Source organism: Molossus molossus, unplaced genomic scaffold, assembly GCF_014108415.1.
Source record: "Molossus molossus isolate mMolMol1 unplaced genomic scaffold, mMolMol1.p scaffold_m16_p_1, whole genome shotgun sequence".
NCBI classification, from domain to species: Eukaryota; Metazoa; Chordata; class Mammalia; order Chiroptera; family Molossidae; genus Molossus; species Molossus molossus.
The window spans coordinates 239,288,235-239,309,219 of NW_023425344.1; the positions used below are offsets into that span (position 1 = coordinate 239,288,235).

The window sequence follows — 20,985 nt, forward strand, 5'->3', positions numbered from 1 at the left end:
ATTGGTGTACAAGAATGCCGTCGATTTATTGATGTTAATTTTGTATCCTGCTACTTCATTTATTAAGTCTAGTAGATTTTTGATGGAGTCTTTAGGGTTTTCTATGTATAATATCATGTCATCTGCAAATAATGACAGTTCCACTTCCTCCTTTCCAATTTGGATCCCTTTTATTTTTTCTTCATGTCTGATTGCTGTGGCTAAGACTTCCAGTACAATGTTAAATAAGAGTGGCGAAAGTGGACATCCCTGTCTTGTTCCTGTTCTTAATGGAAATGTTTTTAGTTTGTCCATTGAGTATGATGTTGGCTGTAGGTCTTTCATATATGGCCTTTATTATGTCGAGATATGATCCCTCTATTCCTACATTGCTGAGCGTTTTTATCAGAAGTGAATGCTGGATTTTGTCGAATGCCTTTTCAGCATCTATTGATATGATCATGTGGTTTTTATTCTTCATTTTGTTTATGTGGTGTATCACGTTTATTGATTTGCGAATATTGTACCAGCCTTGCATCCCTGGAATGAATCCCACTTGGTCATGGTGAATAATTTTTTTGATGTATTTCTAGATCTGATTTGCTAATATTTTGTTCAGGATTTTGGCGTCTATGTTCATCAGGGATATTGGCCTGTAGTTTTCTTTCTTCGTAGTGTCTTTTTCTGGTTTTGGAATTAGAATTATGCTGGCCTCATAGAACGTGTTTGGAAGTCTTCCTTCTTCTTGAATTTTTTGAAATAGTTTGAGGAGAATGGGTGTTAGTTCTTTTTTGAATGTTCGGTAAAACTCCCCCGTGAAGCCATCTGGGCCTGGGCTTTTGTTTGCTGGGAGCGTCTTGATTACCTCTTCAATTTCCTTAGTTGTTACTGGTCTGTTCACGTTTTCTATCTCTTCTGGGAATAGTTTTGGGAGACTGTGTGTTTCTAGAAATTTGTCCATTTTGCTTAGGTTGTCGAATTTGTTGCCATATAGTTGTTCATAGTAGTTGTTAACGATCTTTTGTATTTCCGTGGTGTTGGTTGTTACTTCTCCTCTTTCATTTCTGATTTTGTGCATTTGGGTTCTCTCTGTTTCTTGGTGAGTCTAGCTAAGGGTCCATCAATCTTGTTCACCTTTTCGAAAAACCAGCTCTTTGTTTCATTGATCCTTTGAATTGTTTTTTTGGTCTCTATGTCATTTATTTCTGCTCTGATCTTTACTATTTCCTTCCTTCTACTTGCTCTGGGGTTTTCTTTTTGTTTGCTTTCTAATTCTTTAAGTTGTGAGGTTAGACAGTCAATTAGAAATTTTTCTTGTTTTTTGAGGTAGGCCTGTAGTGCTATGAACTTCCCTCTCAGAATTGCTTTCGCTGCATCCCATAGATTTTGTGTTGTTGTGTGTTCATTTTCATTGGTTTCCAGGAAGTTTTTGATTTCTTCCTTGATCTCCTCGGTGACCCATTCATTGTTTAATAACATGCTATTTAGCCTCCATGTGTTGAAATGTCTTTGCATGTTCTTGTTGCAATTGATTTCTAGTTTCATGCCATTGTGATCTGAGAAGATGCTTGATATGATTTCAATCTTCTTGAACTTGTAGAGATTTAGTTTGTGTCCTGTCATGTGGTCTATCTTTGAGAATGTCCCATGTGCACTTGAGAAGAATGTGTATTCTGTAGTTTTGGGGTGTAATTCTCTGTAGATATCTATTAAATCCATTTGGTCTAGCGCTTCATTTAGAGTCTCTGTTTCCTTGCTAATTTTTTGCCTAGAGGATCTATCCAGTGCTGTCAACGGGGTGTTGAAGTCCCCTGCTATGATTGTATTGTTGTCGATTTCTCCTTGGAAGTCCTCCAGAAGATTTTTAATATATTTTGGTGCTCCTATATTGGGTGCATATATGTTTATCAAGGTTATATCTTCCTGTTGGATAGATCCTTTTAATATTATGTAGTGGCCATCTTTGTCTCTAGTTATGGTCTTCATTTTGAAATCTATTTTATCAGATATGAGAATTGCTACCCCAGCTTTTTTTTGCTTTCCATTTGCTTGGAAAATTTTTTTCCATCCCTTCACTTTCAACCTATGTGAGTCTTTTGTTGAGAGGTGGGTCTCTTGTAAACAAAATATAGATGAGTCATGCTTTCTTATCCAATCAGCTACTCTGTGTCTTTTTATGGGAGCATTCAATCCATTTACGTTTAAGGTGATTATTGATATGTACTTATTTATTGCCATTTTTGTTTAGTGTGGTTCTATTTTTCTTCCCATTTCTACTGCTAATTACAGCAGTCCTTTTAACATTTCTTGCAGTGCTGGTTTGGTGCTAATGTATTCCCTTAGCCTTTTTTTGTCTGAGAAGCTCTTTATTTGATCTTCTATTTTGAATGATAGCCTTGCTGGGTAGAGTAGTCTTGGATTCAGATTCTTGTTTTTCATGACTTTGATTACTTCATGCCGTTCTCTTCTGGCCTGTAGTGTTTCTTGTGAGAAGTCAGCTGAGAGCCTTATGGGATTCCCTTTGTAGGTAACCTGTTGCTTATCTCTTGCTGCTTTTAGGATTCTCTGTCTTTAATTTGTGGCATTTTAATTACTATGTGTCTTGGTGTGGGCCTGTTTGGGTTCTTCTTACTTGGGACTCTCTGTGCTTCTTGAACTTGAATGCCGTCTTCCTTCACCAAATTAGGGAAGTTTTCTCTCACTATTTTTTGGAATCTATTCTCTATCCCTTGCTCCTTTTCTTCTTCTTCGGGGACTCCTATGATGCGAATATTATTACGTTTCCAGTTGTCCCATAGTTCTCTTAAGCTGTCTTCCTGTTTTTTAATAGTTTTTTCCTTTTGATTTTCTGATTGGTTGATTTTTTCTACCCTGTCTTCTAATTCACTGATCCGGTCCTCAGCTTCCTCTACTATGCTTTTTAAACCTTCCAATGTGTTTTTCATTTCTGATATGTCATTTTTTATCTCTTCTTGTTGGTTTTTAATTTCCAATTGGCTTCTTTTCAGTGTCTCTATGTCCTTACTCATGCTGTTCAGCTTCCTCAAGATCATGGCTCTGAATTCTAGCTCTGTTAAAATGCCTAATTGCTCCACATTGATCTCATCTTCGGTGGAGGTCTCTTGCTCTTTCATTTGGCTTCTGTTTCTGTGTTTCACCATTTTGGCTATCGCTGTGGGCTTTGGAGCCTGATCTCATCTTCGGTGGAGGTCTCTTGCTCTTTCATTTGGCTTCTGTTTCTGTGTTTCACCATTTTGGCTATCACTGTGGGCTTTGGAGCCTGTCAAGTTTTCCCTGTGGGTGTTGGTGTTCTGCTGTTTGTGGCTCCCTCTCCTGTGTTTAGATGAGCGAGGGGGGACCCACGGTGAACACCACTGTCAAGTCTTACTTTCCTGGTTAAAGTTGCCAGCCTAGGAAAGGTACTGTTATCCTCTAGGTTTTTGCCTGGAGGCTAGCAGTCTAGGTTACTTGATGAGTTTTGGGTTGTCAGTTGACTGAAAAGCTCCCTCAGGTGCTTAGCACAGGGGATTTCCCGAGGGTGGGGCAGATGCTGGTTGTTTCTGAGCCTCAATTAGCACTTCAATGGCCCACAGGGTGGGGTTGGATCTCCGAGGGAGGGGCTGCTGCCTCTCTCAGAGCCCTGGGAAGGAGCAATGTGGCCACCGTCCTGAGTGGCTGCACTCAGCCAAAGCTCTGAGCGCCCTCCAGATCCCGAGTGTCCCGACACAGCTCCAGTCCAGTCTGCCCTCCCTCTGCCGGAGCCCAAGGTGAGTGGCTGTGGCTGTTTCAGCCTCTGTCCCGGCTCTGCACTGCGGAGCCACCTGGGAGTGTAACCCGAGGGCGCTGCTCCCAGCTAAGGCCGCTGCCGAGCTGCTGACCGTGGGCTCCCAGCACCCGTCTCGCGCCTTCGCAAGCCTACCGGGATGCAGTCAGTGTCCCTCGTTATATGGTTCTCCAAGCTGCTTTTCTGTTGCTTTTTCCCGTCGATTTGTCTGTGTTATAGTTGTAATTCCAGTTTGGTTCTGGGAGACGGTCTGTGTAGCTTGCGTTCACTCCGCCGCCATTTTCCTGAATCTGGGCAACTCACATTTAATCCATCAGAACTTTTTTCCTCCTCACTCACCTCCCCCCAATCTGTTCTTCCTCTTCTTGTTAATGGCATCACTATCCACTCAACTGCTCAGACCAAATATCCTAGTTTTATCCTCACAATTCATTACATAAACGGTGGGGCAAAAGGTTTACAGTTGTTGGTACAGAAAATAATACAATAATCAAAACTAATACAAAAATAAACTCTTGTTTCATATACTCACAACTCTAAACCTACTTTTGCCCCACCCTGTACATTCCATTAGCCTATCCTATTGGTTCTATTATCACCCCATCTTATCTGCTACAACCCTAATCTGAAGTACCCATCCTTTTTCCTTTACTGCACTCTTTTAGGGCTTTCTTAACAAAGCCAGAGTGATCTTTTAAGATAATGTAAATTTGACATCATTTACCCAGTTAAAACCCTCCAATAGCTTCGTATTACAATTAAAATAAAGTCCAAACTTAATAGTTTGGCATTTACAAGACTCTATGAAATATACCTTCATCTACTTCTACCCTCCCCCCTCCCCCCCCCCCCCGCCCCGTATGTGCCCCTAGCAGGAACCGAACCCAGGACGCTCTGGTCCGCAGGCCGATGCTCCAACTGCTGAGCCAAACCGGCCAGAGTCTCATCTACTTCTTAAACCTCAACTCCTACTATTTTTCCTCGTTTACTACACTCCAGCTACACTGGCTTCTTTCTTAAAAAGGCCAAGCTAATAATGCTCTCAAAGTCTTTGTCTATAAAGATCTCCCAAAACTTGCTTCATTTATATCATTCATGCTTCAGGTTAACTTGCTTAAAGAAACTTTCCCAAACTACCCTAGTCATCACAACATATTTTATCCTATCACCCTATTTTATTTGTAGTAGTTATCACTATCTAAAATTACTATTATGCATTTTTTATCTTATTCTCTTTCACGAGAATGTGTACTCCATTAGACAGAAACTTCCCTTTTTTGTTTATATTATACCGTAACTAGAACAATGACTTGTACACAGCTCGTAGTCAATCAATATTTGTTAACTGGATTTCCAAAGAAGCTGCTAGTGTTAAAAGAAATGTCTTAAATAAAATAATCCTCAATATAGAAAGATCCTTATGTAGAGTTTTTGTCCTTGGATCATTTTAACAGTAAAAATCTGAAAACCACCTAAATCTCCAACATTTAAGAAATAGTTTAATTATAGCACACTCATAGGATGGACTCTCATGCAGTCATTAAAAACCTGTAAGGGGATTTTTCACAACACTGGGGAAAACCTGTATTATAATGTTATATAAAAAGCACAGTACTCAAAATTTTACGTATAGTATAACCTCAATTACTTAAGAATACATGAATCAGACACAATCTGCCAAAATTCACACAAGAAGACAAAGATTACATGCATAGGCCTATATATATTAAAGAAATTGTATCAATAATTAATAACCTTCCAAAACAGAAAGCGTGAGGCCCAGATGGGTTCACTAGTTAATTTTACCAAACATTTAAGGAAGAAATTATACCAATCTTGTATGATCTCTTTTAGATGTTAAAAGCAGAGGGAATGTTTTCTAATTCATTTTATGAAGCCAAAATTATCATAATATGAAAAATAGACAAAAATATTACAAGTAAACTATAGGCTAATATCTCTCATGAACATAGATGCAAAAATATTAGCAAATCAAAAGTATAAAAACAATTATACACCACAACCAAGAGTGACTTATCCCTGGTATGATTTGAAAATTGATTAATGTAATCCATCACATCAACAGGCTAAAAAAGAAAAATCACATGATTATATCAATGGACGCAAAAAAAGCATCTGACAAATTCCAACACCCATTCATGATAAAAATAATTCCCAGGAAGCTAGGAATACAGGGAACTCTGTCAACCTGATAATGGGTATCTACAAAAAAACCACAGCTAACATCATATGTCATGATGAAAAACTCTAGGCTTTCCCACATAGGTTAGGTACAAGTTAAGAATGTTTACTCTCACCACTCCTTTCCAACATCATACTGGAAATCCTTGGAAATGCAATAAGGCAAAAGGAAATACAGATTGGGAAGGAAGACAAAAAACATCCCTGTCTGCAGATGACATGATCCGAAAGAATCAGCAAAAACCTTCTAGAACTAATAAGTGATTATAGCAAGGTTGCAGGAATCAAAGTTAATATACAAAAGTTAATTGCTTTCCTATATACTGACAATGAACAAGTGGAATTAAAAATTAAAAATGCAACATTATTTACATTACCACCAAAAACCACAAAATATTTAGGCACAAATCTAACAAAACAGATAAAACATCTACATGAGGAAAACTACAAGACTAATGGATAAAATTGAAGAACTAAATAAATGAAGATATATTCTATGTTCATGGATAGGAAGACTCAATACTGTCAAAATATCAATTTCTCACCTTGATCTACAGATTCGATGCATGTTGAAGGTCATTGAGAGGACATGATTACTGGGTGACCTGAGAACTGTACACAGGCAATCAGAGGCTCCTTATCCCCTGCCTTGTCCACTTTTTCCATATAAAGAGCCACTTCAAGGACACAGCCTAGAGAGAGTAATGTATTGAGACCACTGGATTGTCTACGTGACTGAATCCCAATAAGGCCTCTATATAAACTCTTAAGATTCTAGTGGGCAGCTACAGTGATCTACTCATCTTGTGACTGCCCAAGTCAAGACTTGTAGGTAAGTTCACTGATTATTAAAACCGCTACCTACCAATATGGAGTAGTCTGACTCTTTCTTCAGTCTCTCCTTGCCCTTCAGTCAGTTTCAAATTTTACTGGGGGAATTCCGGAGGTTGCAAATCAACAATGCAATCCCAATAAAAATCCTAGCGAGTTATTTTTATGGATACTAACAAACTGATTCTAAAATTTTTATGGAGAAGCAAAAAACCCAGAATATCCAACATAAAATTGAAGAGGAAGAACAAAGTTGTAGGACTGACACTACCCAACCTCAATAATTACTATAAAGCTATAGTAATAAAGACAGTATGGCACTGGCAAAAGAACAAATAAGTCAATGAAAAAGAATAGAAAACCCCAAAAGCGACCCCCATAAATATAATAAACTGATCTCTGACAAAAGAGCAAAGACAATACAACAGAGCAAAGACAGTCTCTTCAACAAATAGTGCTGAAACAACTGGACACTCCCATGCAAAAGTGAATCTAGACACAGACCTTATACTGTTCACAAAAATGAACACAAAATGTATCATTGCCTAAATGTAAAACATAAAACTATAAAATTCCTAGGAAAAACCTGGATATCCTTGTGTTTGGTGATGCCTTTTTATTTATTTTTATTTTTTAATTTATTTATTATTAATCCTCACCTGAAGATATTTTTCGATTTATCTTCAGATAGAGTGGGAGGGGGAAAGAGAGAGAGAGAGAGAGATGGATGTAAGAGAGACACATCAACCCGTTGCTTCCCGCATGACCTGAACTGGGACCGAACCGCAACTGAGGTACATGCACTTAACTGGAATTGAAGTGCGACTCTTTGGTCCGCAGGCTGATACTACAACCACTGAGACAAACTGGCCGGGCATGGCGATGCCTTTTTAGATACAAAACCAAATACATGTTCCATGAAAGAAATAACTAATAATCTGGACTTCATTAAAATAAAAAATTTCTGCTCTATAAAAGACAATGTCAAGAGCATTAGAAGAGCCCTGGAAGGGTGGCTCAATTGGTTGGAGTATCATCCCGCATACCAAAAGGTTGTGGGCTCAATTCCCAGTCAGAGCACATACCTAGGTTGTGGGTTCGATCCCTGATTGGGCACATATGGAAGGCAACCTATAGATGTTTCTCTCTCACATCAGTGTTTCCCTCCCCGCCACCCCGCTTCCTTTCTCTCTCTTAAAAAAAAAAAAAAAAAAAAAAAAATCAATAAAAAGCATATCCTCGAGTGAGGATTAAGGGAGAAAAGAAAAGCACCCGGCCAGTGTGGCTCAGTTGATTTAGCGTTGCCCCATGGACTGAGATTTCCGGTCAGGGCACATGCCTGGATGGCAGGCTCAATCCCCAGAAGAAAGCAACCAATCAAATGATGTTTCTCTCTCTCTCTCTCTCCCTTCCTCTCTCTAAAACAAATCAATAAAAACATATTTAAAAAAAAAAGAGCATTAGAAGACAAGCTACAGACTGGGACAAAACATTTGCAAAAGACACATCTAATAAAGAACTGTTATCCAAAATATACAAAGAACTCTTAAAACTCAAAAATAAGAAAACAAACAACCCAATTAAAAATTAGGCCAGCCCTAGCCAGTTTGGCTCAGCAGTTAGAGAGTTGGCCCACGGACCAGAGAGGCCTGGGTTCAGTTTCCGCTAAGGGCACGTACCTCGGTGCAGTTTGTCCCCGGCCCTGGTTGGGGTCATGTGGGTGGCAACCACTCGATGTGTCTCTCTCACACTGATGTTTCTCTCTCTCTCTTCCTCCCTCCCTCAAGATAAATGCAAAAAATGTCCTCGGGTGAAGATTAAAAAAAAAAATTAGGCCAAAGATGCCCTGGCCGGTTTTGCTCAGTGGTTAGAACATCAGCCCACGGACCAATGAAACCCGGGTTTGATTCCGGCCAAGGGCACATACCTCCATTGAGGGCCCAGTCCGGGTCGTGCGGGAGGCAACCAGCCGATGTGTCTCTCTTGCATCGATGTTTATCTCTCTCTCTCTCTGTCTCTCTCCCTCCCTCCTAATCTGTCTAAAGATAAATGGAAAAATATCCTCAGATGAGGATAAAAAAAAAAATTAGGCCAAAGAATTTAACAGACACCTAACCAAAGAAGATCTACAGATGCCAAATAAACATATGAAAAGATGCTCCACATCATCAGGGAAATACAAATCTAAACAATGAGATTCTACTACATACCTATTAGAATGGCCAAAATCCAAAACACTGACAACACCAAATGCTGACAAGGATGTAGAACAAGAATACAATATACTGCAGGTGGAAATGCAAAATGGTATAGACACTTTGGAAGACAATGTGACAGTTTCTTATGAAACTAAACATACTCTTACTATACAATCCAGCAATAGTGCTCTCTGGTATTTACCCAAAGAAGATGAAAATTTATGTCTGCACAAAAACCTTACATGGATGTTTATAGCAGCTTTATTCATAAGTGCCAAAATTTGGAAGCAACCAAGATGTCCATCAGTAGGTGAATGAATAAATGAACTTGGTACATCCAGACAATGGAATATTATTATTCAGCACTAAAAAGAAATGAGCTATCAAGCCATGAAAAGACATGGGTGAACCTTAAATGCATATTACCAAGTGAAAGAAGTACATCTAAAAAAGTGACATACCATGTGATTCCAACTATATAATATTCTGGAAAAGATAAAACTGTGGGGACAGTAAAAACATCAATGGTTGGGAGGGTAGTAAATAGGCAGAGCACAGAGAATTTTTTAGGGCCATGAAAATACTCTGTATCTCATTAAAATGATTTATATAGCCTGGCTGGTGTGGCTCAATTGAGTGAGCATTGTCCCATGGACTGAGAAGTCCCAGTTCGATTCCTGGTCAGGGTATATGCCCAGGTTGCAAGCTCAATCCCCAGTAGGGGGCATGTGGGAGGCAGCCAATGGATGTCTGTCTGTCTCTCTCTCTCTCTCTCTCTCTCTCTCTCTCTCTCTCTCGCATCAATGTTTTTCTCCCTCTCTCTTCCTTCCTCTTTCTCTAAAAACACTCAGTAAAAACATATTTAAAAGATATATATATACACGAAATGATGGATATATATTATACATTTGTCCAAATCTATAAAATGTACAAGAGTGAACCCTAAGTAAGGTAAACTATGGACTTTGAGTGATTATGATGTGTTAATGTAGGTTCATCCTTGGTTAAAAAAAAATAGCGCACCATTCTGGTAAATGATGTTTACAGTGGGGGAGGTTATGCATGTGCAGGGGCAGAGAATATATAGGAAATCTGCACCTTCCTCTCAATTTTTATGTAAACCTAAAACTGCTCTACAAAAATAAAGTCTTTGAAAAAAGAATATATGTATCAAAAAGGCTTAAAAGAAACAATCTAAAACACAATAGTATTATCTCTAGATTGTAAGACTGGATAAATATTTTTCTACTTTTTTATACCTTTCAATTTTCTATAATATATATGTATTACTAATTTAAAAAATATAATAATAACCACCCTCTAAGCGGGGGTTTACCAACCCTCTCATACACCTAATATGTCAAACTCAGACTCCTACATAGTTTCTTTATATGGCTGCAAAAATTGTCATTTGCAAGTACCTGTCATCTGACTCTAACATCCGGATTCCAGGTAAAATTTCTTACCTTTTTAGTAGTGTCACTTTGTTTAGTATTCTGTGTTAACTAATGTCCACAGGTTAACTAATAAGTGGAAAAGTAACCAAGTAATGATAACCAGTCTATGGACTCTATAGTTAGTTACAGCCTGTTACAAGACTTGCCTCCTTTCCACTCCTGGTTGGGAATTATGCCCTGCTCCCTGATCAAACTTAGTATCTGTAAAGATATGGACACTGAGGTGGTTAAACCTGATTATATTTTCATCATGTAACTAATTTAAATAGTACCACAAGCAACATCATACCAAGTGAAAACTGCAAAATTCTTCAGAGTAACTGCCTGTGGCAACTGTCATTACACTCCATATACTGAAATGAATATGCAAGGTGAGCTTCCACTCTAGAGGCAGTGTGCCTAGTACTCTATCTCCTGTTCAAGGAAGAAAGTCCTCTCATAATGATGAAAAGACAGATTCAAATGAATAGGGGCAGAGAATGAACATTGTCTTTTGCTGAGAGGCAAAGTAGGTACATGATTCTCAGGAACCAGGAAGAGCCACAGGATTTCCCTAATAAGGAGACCTGCAGCAACTGTGCACCTCAGTTCTCCTAACTGATTTGGGGAACAAGCTAGGTACACTTCTCTTGCCATTAGTTTCCAGACCTTTCATTTCAATTAGGTGTTCCACCACATAGTCCAAGTTTCCATAACAATGATCTCTCGAACCATCCATACCTTGGCAATGATACAATCCAGAATTCCTACCTCACATCCAACCCATTTCTTTGCTTTATACCTATATTCCCCAGTCTCTAGATTAAAGTAAAATCATGTATTCTTACTCTGATTGTAAAAAACAAAGTAATCTTTAGAGTAAAATCTGAGTTAACACCTCCTACAATCACCTTTTGTTTGCCAATCCAACATTATAAGTTGCTATCCCAGAAAGAAAATAAAAATTAGAATTTTGTGGTATTATGATGAATCAAGTCAGTCTATGGCGCCAAAATAGCTAGATTCAGAGTGTGATGCCCATCTTCAGTCCCATACCTATTCCCTCATTCTAGCAGTCAATCAACACCAAGGAATTACATGCCACCAGGTGGTGATGTTATCAATATGAAATTCAGGAGCTGGTAAGGCTTTTGTACTAGTTCTTGCTGTCTTTAGCCAATATGATGATGCCATGTGCTACCCTATAATTAGAATAGATACCACTGTAGCCAATGCAGCTTATTTACACTGGTTAGATTAATCCGTGACAGTCCTATGGTATCTCAGAATACTGATCCATATTGAAGACACAATGGAGGACACTTGTTGGCATAAAGAGAAGCCGACTAGTCAGCTATTAGTATTGGCTGCTTCATGCGTGGTCTCAACATGTGGTCTCAAGCCCTACAAAACACAATAGCCCAGTTACTTTGCCCTGATTGGACATAAACCTATAGTGTTTTTTCAACTGTCCATGAAAATACATCCACTTTAGAATTTCATAGGGTGAAAATCACCTGTCCACCTCATGGGCACTTATATGCCTCATCAAATATAAGCATATTGGATATTTGTTCTATTTCTGACTTCGGATTCCGGCTCCAAAATGGAAAATTATTAAAGGATAATCTTGGACTTTCCTTGGTCCATATCACTCAGCCAAACCCACTATCACTGTTTCATGATACTATTGAAATCATCACCTGGGCACTGGGTTACACTTCACTTGATACCATCCAGGATGCACATATTTTGCCCATTAAGTGAACCTTCCAGGTCCCCATTTAGTGGACATTTTTCTGGATCGATGATGCAAGATAGATTATGATACTGAGCAGATCCACCAACAGAAAACCATACTAAAGACTACTTTATTTGGCAAAAAATTCCAAACAGTGATGTCCAGCAATAAAGGACCTTAGGCAAGAGGCCCAGAATTTTAAAGGGGTTTAAACACTTAGTGAATTACCCACGTTGCTATATAATGAATAATAGTAAGTGAATAAATTTGGCTACGCCCTGAGTTTTATGAGGTTGACTTCCTAACCCACCAGTTAAACATGAATTATCACAATAACTAGAGCACTGGTTTTCAACCCTGGCAGCATATCAGAGTCACCTGGAAAGCTTAAAAATTAAAAACAGAAGCCAACAACAAAGAAACTATACCTGAGAACTACCTTAAACAAGTCAAATTTCTAGGGACGAGACCCAGGGATTGGTGGTTTTATTATGTTTGCATTGTTTTTAACTCTCCAAGTGACTATAATCTCAAGCAGTGGTTTTCAAACTGTATAATACATCATCATAATCTGGAGGTGATAAAATGTATAGATTGTTGGGCCCAATATCCAGAGTTTTTTATTAGGTCTGGGGTGAACTCTGAGAATTTGTATTTCTAACATGTTTCCAGGTGATGCTAATGTTGCTGGCTGGACCACACGTGGAAAACCACTGATCTAGATAGAGTGTGCTTTTCAAATTTTATTATGTTTACAAATCAGCTAAGAATGTTAATATTCAGGGTCTAATTCAGTAGGTTTGGTTGGGAGGGAGAGCTAAGGAGCTCCCAGGTGATGCTGAAGCTGCTGATTTGAGGGCCATACCTTTAAGTACCAAGGATCCACAACTGCCAGCCATGTGTCATTTTTAAATAATCAAGCAAACTAGAAGCTGCTGGGACAAATCCTGAAGGAGGCCAGTTTTGTCATAATGACATGACTTATTTCGAAGACATCTTTCTGTTCCCCCTGTTCAGCTGATCACCTGAGCATGAAGTCTCCTGGAAGAGTCTTGTGATTAGAATATGTATAATTATTGCAAAACATCTAACATCTCCAGTAAGGCAAAACACTCCTCGCTTTACTTGATACAGCTGATCTCTTCCTTCTCCCTGAAATACTCTTGTTACTTGTCTTCCATGACCCCACACTCCCTTGGTTTTCTCCTCCTGCTTCTCTGGTCACATTATTGTCAGTTCTTTTGCATCTCCCCTATATTCAAATGTTTGAGTGTCACAGCAATCCATTTTTTAGATCTTTTATCTATATTTCCTCAGCGATCTTATCCAGGTTCAAAGCTTTAAAAACTATCTTTATGCTGGTAACACCCAAATTTATAACAGCTCAGACTGCTTCCCTACGTTATAGACACCTATGTTCAACTACTTAATTTACAACCCCACTTGGTTGTTCAGTAGTATCTCAAATGGAATACTTTTAAAACAGAGCTCCGGATCTTACCTCTCTCCCACAAGAAAAAACCTGCTCTTCCCACAGTTTTTCCCAATTCAGTGATTGGCAACTCCATTCTTTCAATTGTTCTAGCCAAAAACTGTGATGATTGCTAACTACTCTTCTCTGTCACAATTTATGTATGATCCAACAGTAAATATTGCTGGCTCTATCTTCAAACTCTATCTGAGCCTTTCTCGCTACTTCCAACTTTCTCACTACTCACCACTCTGGTCCAAGCCACCAAAATCTCTTGACTGGATTATTGCAGCAGTCTCCTAAATGGTCTCTGCTTCCGTCCTGCCCCTCTCCCTCAGTCTGTTCTCAGTGAAGGAGCCAGAGTGACCTTGTTAAAACATCAAGTCAAATTATGTCACTAATTTGATTAAATTGCTCCAATCTCACTAAAACAGCAAGGCTAAAATCCTCTCAAGAGCCTATAAGGTACTACACTATGCCTCCAATACCTTTACTTCATCAGACCTCATTTCTCACTACTTTCACCCAAATTCACTGCACTCCAGCCACACTAACTTTCTTACTGTTCTTCAAACACACTAGGCATTCCAACTTAGGGCTTTTGCACCTGATAGTCCTTTTGCCTAAAATATCCTTCCCTCAGATATCTACACAGCACAGTCCCTCAACTCCAAGTCTCTACTGAAGTATTACCTTTATATTTCACAGCAAGGCCTTTCTGGCCATCCCATCCAAACACTTATCTAAACTCCTCCCAACTGTCACTCTCTCACTTTCCCACCTTAGCCCTTAATTACATATATATGGTGTAGTCCCTCTTTTCTTCAACTGCAGTAGGTGGTATTCTTAAGAAAGAAAACCGATCAAGACTTACTGTAATAGGGTAAAAAGTAGTTTTTAACAGCTCTATATTTATGGTATGAAAACTTCATTTATTTGACACAAGTCAAAACTGTAGCTGGAAACGCTATTCAGAATGTATGATGTTTCCATGGTGAGTCAATATTTTTTGTGTTTATATGGACTCAGGGTAGCAACTTTTTAAAGTCTGGCAGAATTACTGCAAACCTACTTATCTCCTTAATGTTTCCAGAAATACGGCCAATTATTTCCCAAACCTGGTGTATTAATCAGAATAATATAAGGAGCTTTTGCCAATTCTAGGCATTTCCTCAGATTCACTAAGTCAGAATCCGCAAGGGCCAGAGCCCAGAAATCTGGTTTTTTTAAAAAAGTGACCTAGATTATTCTGTTTGGAAAACATACTGCTAGTCTGTATTCCAAAACATGCATTCCTAAAAGAATTCTTAACATAAGCAGTTTGAGAAATGGGTATAAACCATCCCCTCAAACCTGATACCAAAATTTTCTTAAGCATGTGTAATATCTAGAAGCAGTTCTTCAGAAAATATTAGAATATATTCAGATTCAATAAAATGTCCCTGTGTTCAAGTAACTAGAATTAGGTAAGCTTAACTTTCACAGACTATGTAATGATTCTATTCTGTAAGATTTCATTTTGTGTCTGCATATAAAAATATTTATCATTGTTTGTTTTTGAAATACTGCATAGCTTAAGGGATAAAATTAAGAGCTGTTTTCAGGGAACTATCTAGAATAGTTCATATTGTAAATGAACATGTAATGTATATTTATTACTTATGGAAAAGACAGATTTTTAGATTTGCACTATAATAATAATTTTCCTTTATTATTTTATGTTTCATGTTGACTATGCAGATGACTAATAAAATATTTTGGAATATTTATTAAGAAAGATGTGGAACAATAAATTCTTAGAAGCTATTAAGAAATTACTATTCGCCCTGGCCGGTTTGGCTCAGCGGTTGGAGCGTCAGCCCGTGGTACAGAGAGACCCGGGTTCGGTTCCCGCTAAGGGCACGTACCTTGGTTGCAGTTTGTCCCTGGCCCTGGTTGGTCGTGCGGGTGGCAGCCACTCGATGTGTCCCTTCGCATCGATGTTTCTCTCTCTCTCTCTTCCTCTCTCTCCCTCCCGCTCTATCTGAACAAAAAATGTCCTCGGGTGAGGATTAAAAAAAAAAAAAAAAAGAAATTACTATTCTTTCATGGCCTTTTTACTCATCAAATAAATATTTATTGAGCATGTGCTTTGAGCAAGGGCTCCTGTCTTAAAGTATTCGGAGTTTAAAGACAGAAGTGGTCAATAGTATGTGTGCCAGGGATAGCACTAGTGTACCTGTAATATGGTATTACATGGGGACATAACAGTTCACAGTGATGTTTCCTACTGAATATAATACCTAATCTAGGTCTTTAAGAAAAATAGAGTCATCAGAATAAATGAGTGAAAGTAAAGCATTCTGGGAAGAGGCAGGTAGCATGATATGCAGTGGTCTCTTGTAAAGAGAGAATATTTGAAAGAATTGTTTGTACTATCTTTGTTTAGCCTTTTCTTCCATTCAGTCTTGGCTCTACTCTATTTTACCATAGCAACTCCTGTCAAGGTCATCAATGACATCTACATTTGCCATAACTAGTGGTCAATTCTCTGTTCTCATCTTTTCATATTTTTTTAATCATCATTTGTGATAGTTGGTCACCCCCACCTTAAGGCATTTTTTTAAGTGGCGCCTATGACACCATGTTAGTGTAGAAATAGTTATTTCTTGGTTTACTTATTCTTTCAGCAAATATTTATTGAGCACCTGTTATTTGCCAGAGACTATTCTTAGCACTAGGGATGCATCTGTGAAACAAACATGAAATTACCAACCCTTATGGAATTTGTATCTGTTGTGGTGAGATAGAGAATAGATAATATAAATTGTATATTTGTATATAAATTATTATATAGTATGTGCATATGTATTATGTATATACATATATACTATATAGAAATATCGGTTTTCTTTCTTAAGAATACCATCTACCACAATTGAAGAAAAGAGATACTATAAGTTTCATGTTGTCTAAAGTAAAAAAGTCATACCTAGAAGCAATGAATATTATTCCAACCTGCAACCATATAATATGGTATACTTTTCAAAGTATTTCAGATGCATTATGTTATTTAAGCTCATCACCATCTTGTGAGATCCTTTCACCATGTTTTTTAAAAAACTTCAAATTCCATACCTATATAATACATAAACAATGGGCTCAGACAGTTCAAGGTGGAGGTTCACAAGCATAAGAAAACCAACTATATTCCATCACTGGTCTTCATTGATTATAAATTATTTGAAAACTGTCAATAATATCCACTACTTGAAGAACAAACTTGTCAGAAATGTGTTGATGAGCAATAATTAGAAAAATAAAATTTAAAAGCTATCACATCCTTAGGAAAAACTGGCAAAAGTTTTAAAATACAGACCAAGTTACAGATGTGCATCTTATACTAACATTGGTAGTGGTTGAGCATATTTTATAACCTAGTCTTAAACCTGTAATAAACAATGAAAAACAAGAAAATTGTATCATCATAACTTGCAACAGAATATAGGGTGAGGCAAAAGTAGGTTTACAGTTGTGATTATGCAAAAGTTTATTTTCATATTATTTATTATTATATTATTTTCCATATGAACAACTGTAAACCTACTTGGGCCCCCACCTTGTAAAAACAAGAAAAAGTGACCCTAAAATTCCTATATTCTTTCTTTCTTTCTTTTTTTTAATCCTCACCCCAGGATATATTTTTCCATTTATCCTTAGATAGAGTGGAGGGGTGGGGGTGAGACAAACATCAGTGTGAGATAGACACTTCCAGTGGTTGCCTCCTGCACGACCCTCACCAGGGCCAAGGATGAACCGCAACCGAGGTACGTTTCCTTAGCTGAAATCAGACCCGGGACTCTCTGGTTCGCCGGCGGATGCTCTAACTGCTGAGCCAAACCGGCCAGGGCTCCTATATTATTTCTGACAGTGAAACTAATTTCTATGTAAATTAGTACTGACATAAATACAACTAAAAGATAAATTCCTAGAGAAGCATAGAGGTATATGGTGAAAAGTAAAACATCCAGCAACATGGACAAAATGATGTCATGTGGCACCATCATTAGCAATACTAGATGTAAGATGACAGAACTGATAAGCAAATGATAGACTGGTTGTGATTCATTCTTTACAAGCAACACAGCATTTACATTTTCCAAACCTAAAGAAAATGACCTGCTCATTCTGGTTAGCCCCAGACTGAGTTATATTTGACCCAATAAGTTTCAAGCAAATATGTAAACAAAACAAATGATAAGAAAAAAAGTAATGACTTTGTATTACATTTCAACAACATTGTTTTCCACTACATATCACCTTTATGAATATTAAATTTTCTGCTGTCAAATAATTGAAAAATTACTGAAGTACTTTCTATACTTATTATTTCAAACACAACTGAAAGCAAATGGAAAGGTTTGAACATTTGCCTTATCTATTTCACAAACAATAATGATCTGTTATTGTTCAAAATAAAATTCCCAGAGCCCTTCAACTGATTTTTAAGCTATATATATTTTTTTATGCTTTTATTGGTTTTTTTTTAGAGAGAGAGGAAGGGAGAGAGAGAAATAGAAACATCGACCTGAGAAAGAAACATTACTCCGAGAAAGAAACATTACTGGGCTGCCTCCTGCACACCCCCCACTGGGGAATCAAGCTCACAACCCAAGCATGTGCCCTGGCCAGGAATCTAACCAGGACCTCAGTCCACAGGACCATACTCAATCCACTCAGCCACACTGGCCAGGCTCTAAGCTGTATTCTTAGTACTGTATTAAATTTGTACCACTACTTTCAAGATGCCATATGATTCAGATTTTACTATCCCACTGCATTTTGTCAGAAAACCTTTTTATGGCTATAAATTGTTTTAAGGATAAATTCTTTGTATATATAGAAGTAATTTGCCATTTTGAAATGTTCTGAGACAATGTAGGGGTTGTGCAACTACATCTATATCTATATCTTTCTATCTATACCAAAGGAAGGCAAAAGCATTACCTTCTTTAGAGTTTACTGAAACACAATTATAAAAATTCAAGCAGTGTGACATATGACATAGCTTCTAATTACTGCTGAAAGAACAAAAACATAGTGCCTCATTCAAATGAATCATATCTAGATATGAAAGCCAATACCATACTGCTCTCAAATACCAAGGAGTACAAACAATAGAAGTACACTCTAAGAAGACCTCAACATCCTTCACACCTCCCTCACCCACTGAATTCAACCTAATAAACTGAGCACCTGGAGGAGGGCTGCTTCAACTAGGTAAAGCTACTACACCCTGTACTGTGGGCGACCTAACACATGGAAAAGAAAGAAACTGTAAAGGATTAGTGGAAAAGACAAGAGAGCTGGTATGAAGTCTATTCTTGGGATTAACAACAACAAACAAAAGAACCCCCAACACCCCGGATTCCATATTCCACTTCCTCAATCTTTGCTGTGCTTATCTTTACTCCGTCTTACCCTACCTGATGTTTGTCCTGGGCTCCCTTTTTCCTTTTACAGATCGTAGATGCACACACAAAACAACAGAACTTTGTTATTTATGGAATGTCTTGCCTATAAGACACCAAACCCAGATACTGGATTTGAAATGCCCAATTTAAATCCTGTGGAACACAAATAAGGGAATAAAATGGAGTAACCAAATCCAATCGTAGAATTTCTGTTCCAACCCCAGAAGCAGCACACAAACATATTCTCAAAATATTTTAAATATATGCATCTTCTGTCAAGGACACGTACGCTGAGCTTGAGGCCGTCATCGATGGCCTAGAATAATTTCTGCAGCTTTTAACTGTACTTGCCACGAAAGTTCTGATGAGACACGGACGGAAAATTACATCAGAAACACACCGTTCACCAAAGAGATGTCAACAAGCACTGGTACCAACTTTAGTTATCGCCCAAAGGAAAAATTAAAATGAAAAAAAAAAAAAGTGATTTAAGCAAAAACCAAACCCAAACAAACAAACAAAAAACAACAGAAGTAAACTTATTTAGGAGTACTTTAAAGAAGAGGAAACAAGGAAGCTGAAAAGCAGCTTCTTTGGATGAAACATACCCCCGAACTGCCTTCAGGTGGCACATTTTAATGTCAACCCACTGCCCGGGGTTGCCGGGGTTCCTTCCCGCCTGCGGACAGCAAGCCGTGAGGCTGAACGAATACTGGGCCAAGAGGTGCGAGCCCTGCCGGCGGGCGCGCTCCCCAGGACCGGCCTCGGGCGGGCGGTCCCCGGCTTCGAGCGGTCCTCCGGCAGGTGAAGGAGTTCCCGCTGGCGCCTTAAGAACTCCTTTAATGACAAATCTCAGGCGGGCTTTAAAGGAGCCAACTGTTGCCCCAGGAACCTTTCCGCAGTTTCCTAAATCGGATGGAGGTCGGCTAAGCCATACAACCGAACCCCCGGTGGACCCGCGGACTGGGTGTCCCCGCCCCGCCCCGGGGAGCCGAGGCCCCGAAGATGGGAAAGGCGTTTGTAGGGGTGAGCAGGGTGGGCCGGGGACAAGACGCCTGCGGGGACCTGCGGCGATGCCCCCTGCGGCCGGGTCACCGCACCCAGGAGGTCGGGCAAGTGCAAACGCCGCGGCCGTCCCCGCCCCCGGTACCTGATGATGTCGTCGCTGTGGCCCCGGTAGAACTTCTGCCGGTGCTCCCGCGGGCTGTACACCACGCCGACGCCCGCCACGAAGTACACGATCTCCTTGGCCGCCGTGTAGTAGAGGTTGTTGCGGCACTGGTGGCCCCGGTAGCCATACACCCACTCGAGCCGCAGGTGGCAGCTCGGGGCGCTCCGGGCCGCCATGTCGGGGCGCCCACCCCGCCGCTCCGGCTCGGGCCCGCGGCGGAGGGAGGCGGCGGCGGCCGGGCGAAGGGAGCCCTTCGGCGGGCGGCCGGGACTCGCCGCGTCCTCTAAGCGGCGCCTGGCAGGTGCATGTCGTTTCTGCCGGCCGCCGTCGCCTCAGCCCACGGGCGGGAGGAAAACTCTCGCCTCGTAAAACATGCCGAGGGCCGCGGGCGCCGCCGGCCGTCTAGGGGGTGCCGCGCGCCCCTCGCCCGCCTCGGCTCCCTCGTCTCCTCCGCCCGCAGCGCCCAGGCGGAGAGCGGGGCCCAGCGGGAGCCCGCCTCCCGCCTCCACGCCTCAGCCGCCGCCCGCGCACCGGCTCCCAGCGCGAGCCACCTGCGGCGTTCGCGCCCAGCCGCGGCCTCGTTCCACAGCCCGCGGGCCCGCGCCGCGCGCCCCCGAGCGGAGAAAAGGGGCCTCGCGCGGCCCCGGCCCCGCCCCTCGCCGCCGTCCTCTCGCGCTCGTCCCGCCCCTCCCCTCCCAACGTGGGGCCGTGAGAACGCG

The 20,985-nt window shown here is 40.1% G+C and overlaps 1 protein-coding gene across 1 annotated transcript in view; it reads right to left on the reverse strand.

Moving 5' to 3' along the window:
• The window catches only part of EML5 (EMAP like 5), a 161,916-nt gene extending 141,474 nt beyond the window's left edge, over positions 1–20,442 (reverse strand). Inside the window, exon 1 of the mRNA XM_036277252.1 lies at positions 20,246–20,442. Within this exon, the coding sequence (XP_036133145.1) occupies positions 20,246–20,442 (197 nt within the window). The remainder of the gene's footprint in view (positions 1–20,245) is intronic.
• Between the last annotated feature and the right edge of the window lie 543 nt (positions 20,443–20,985).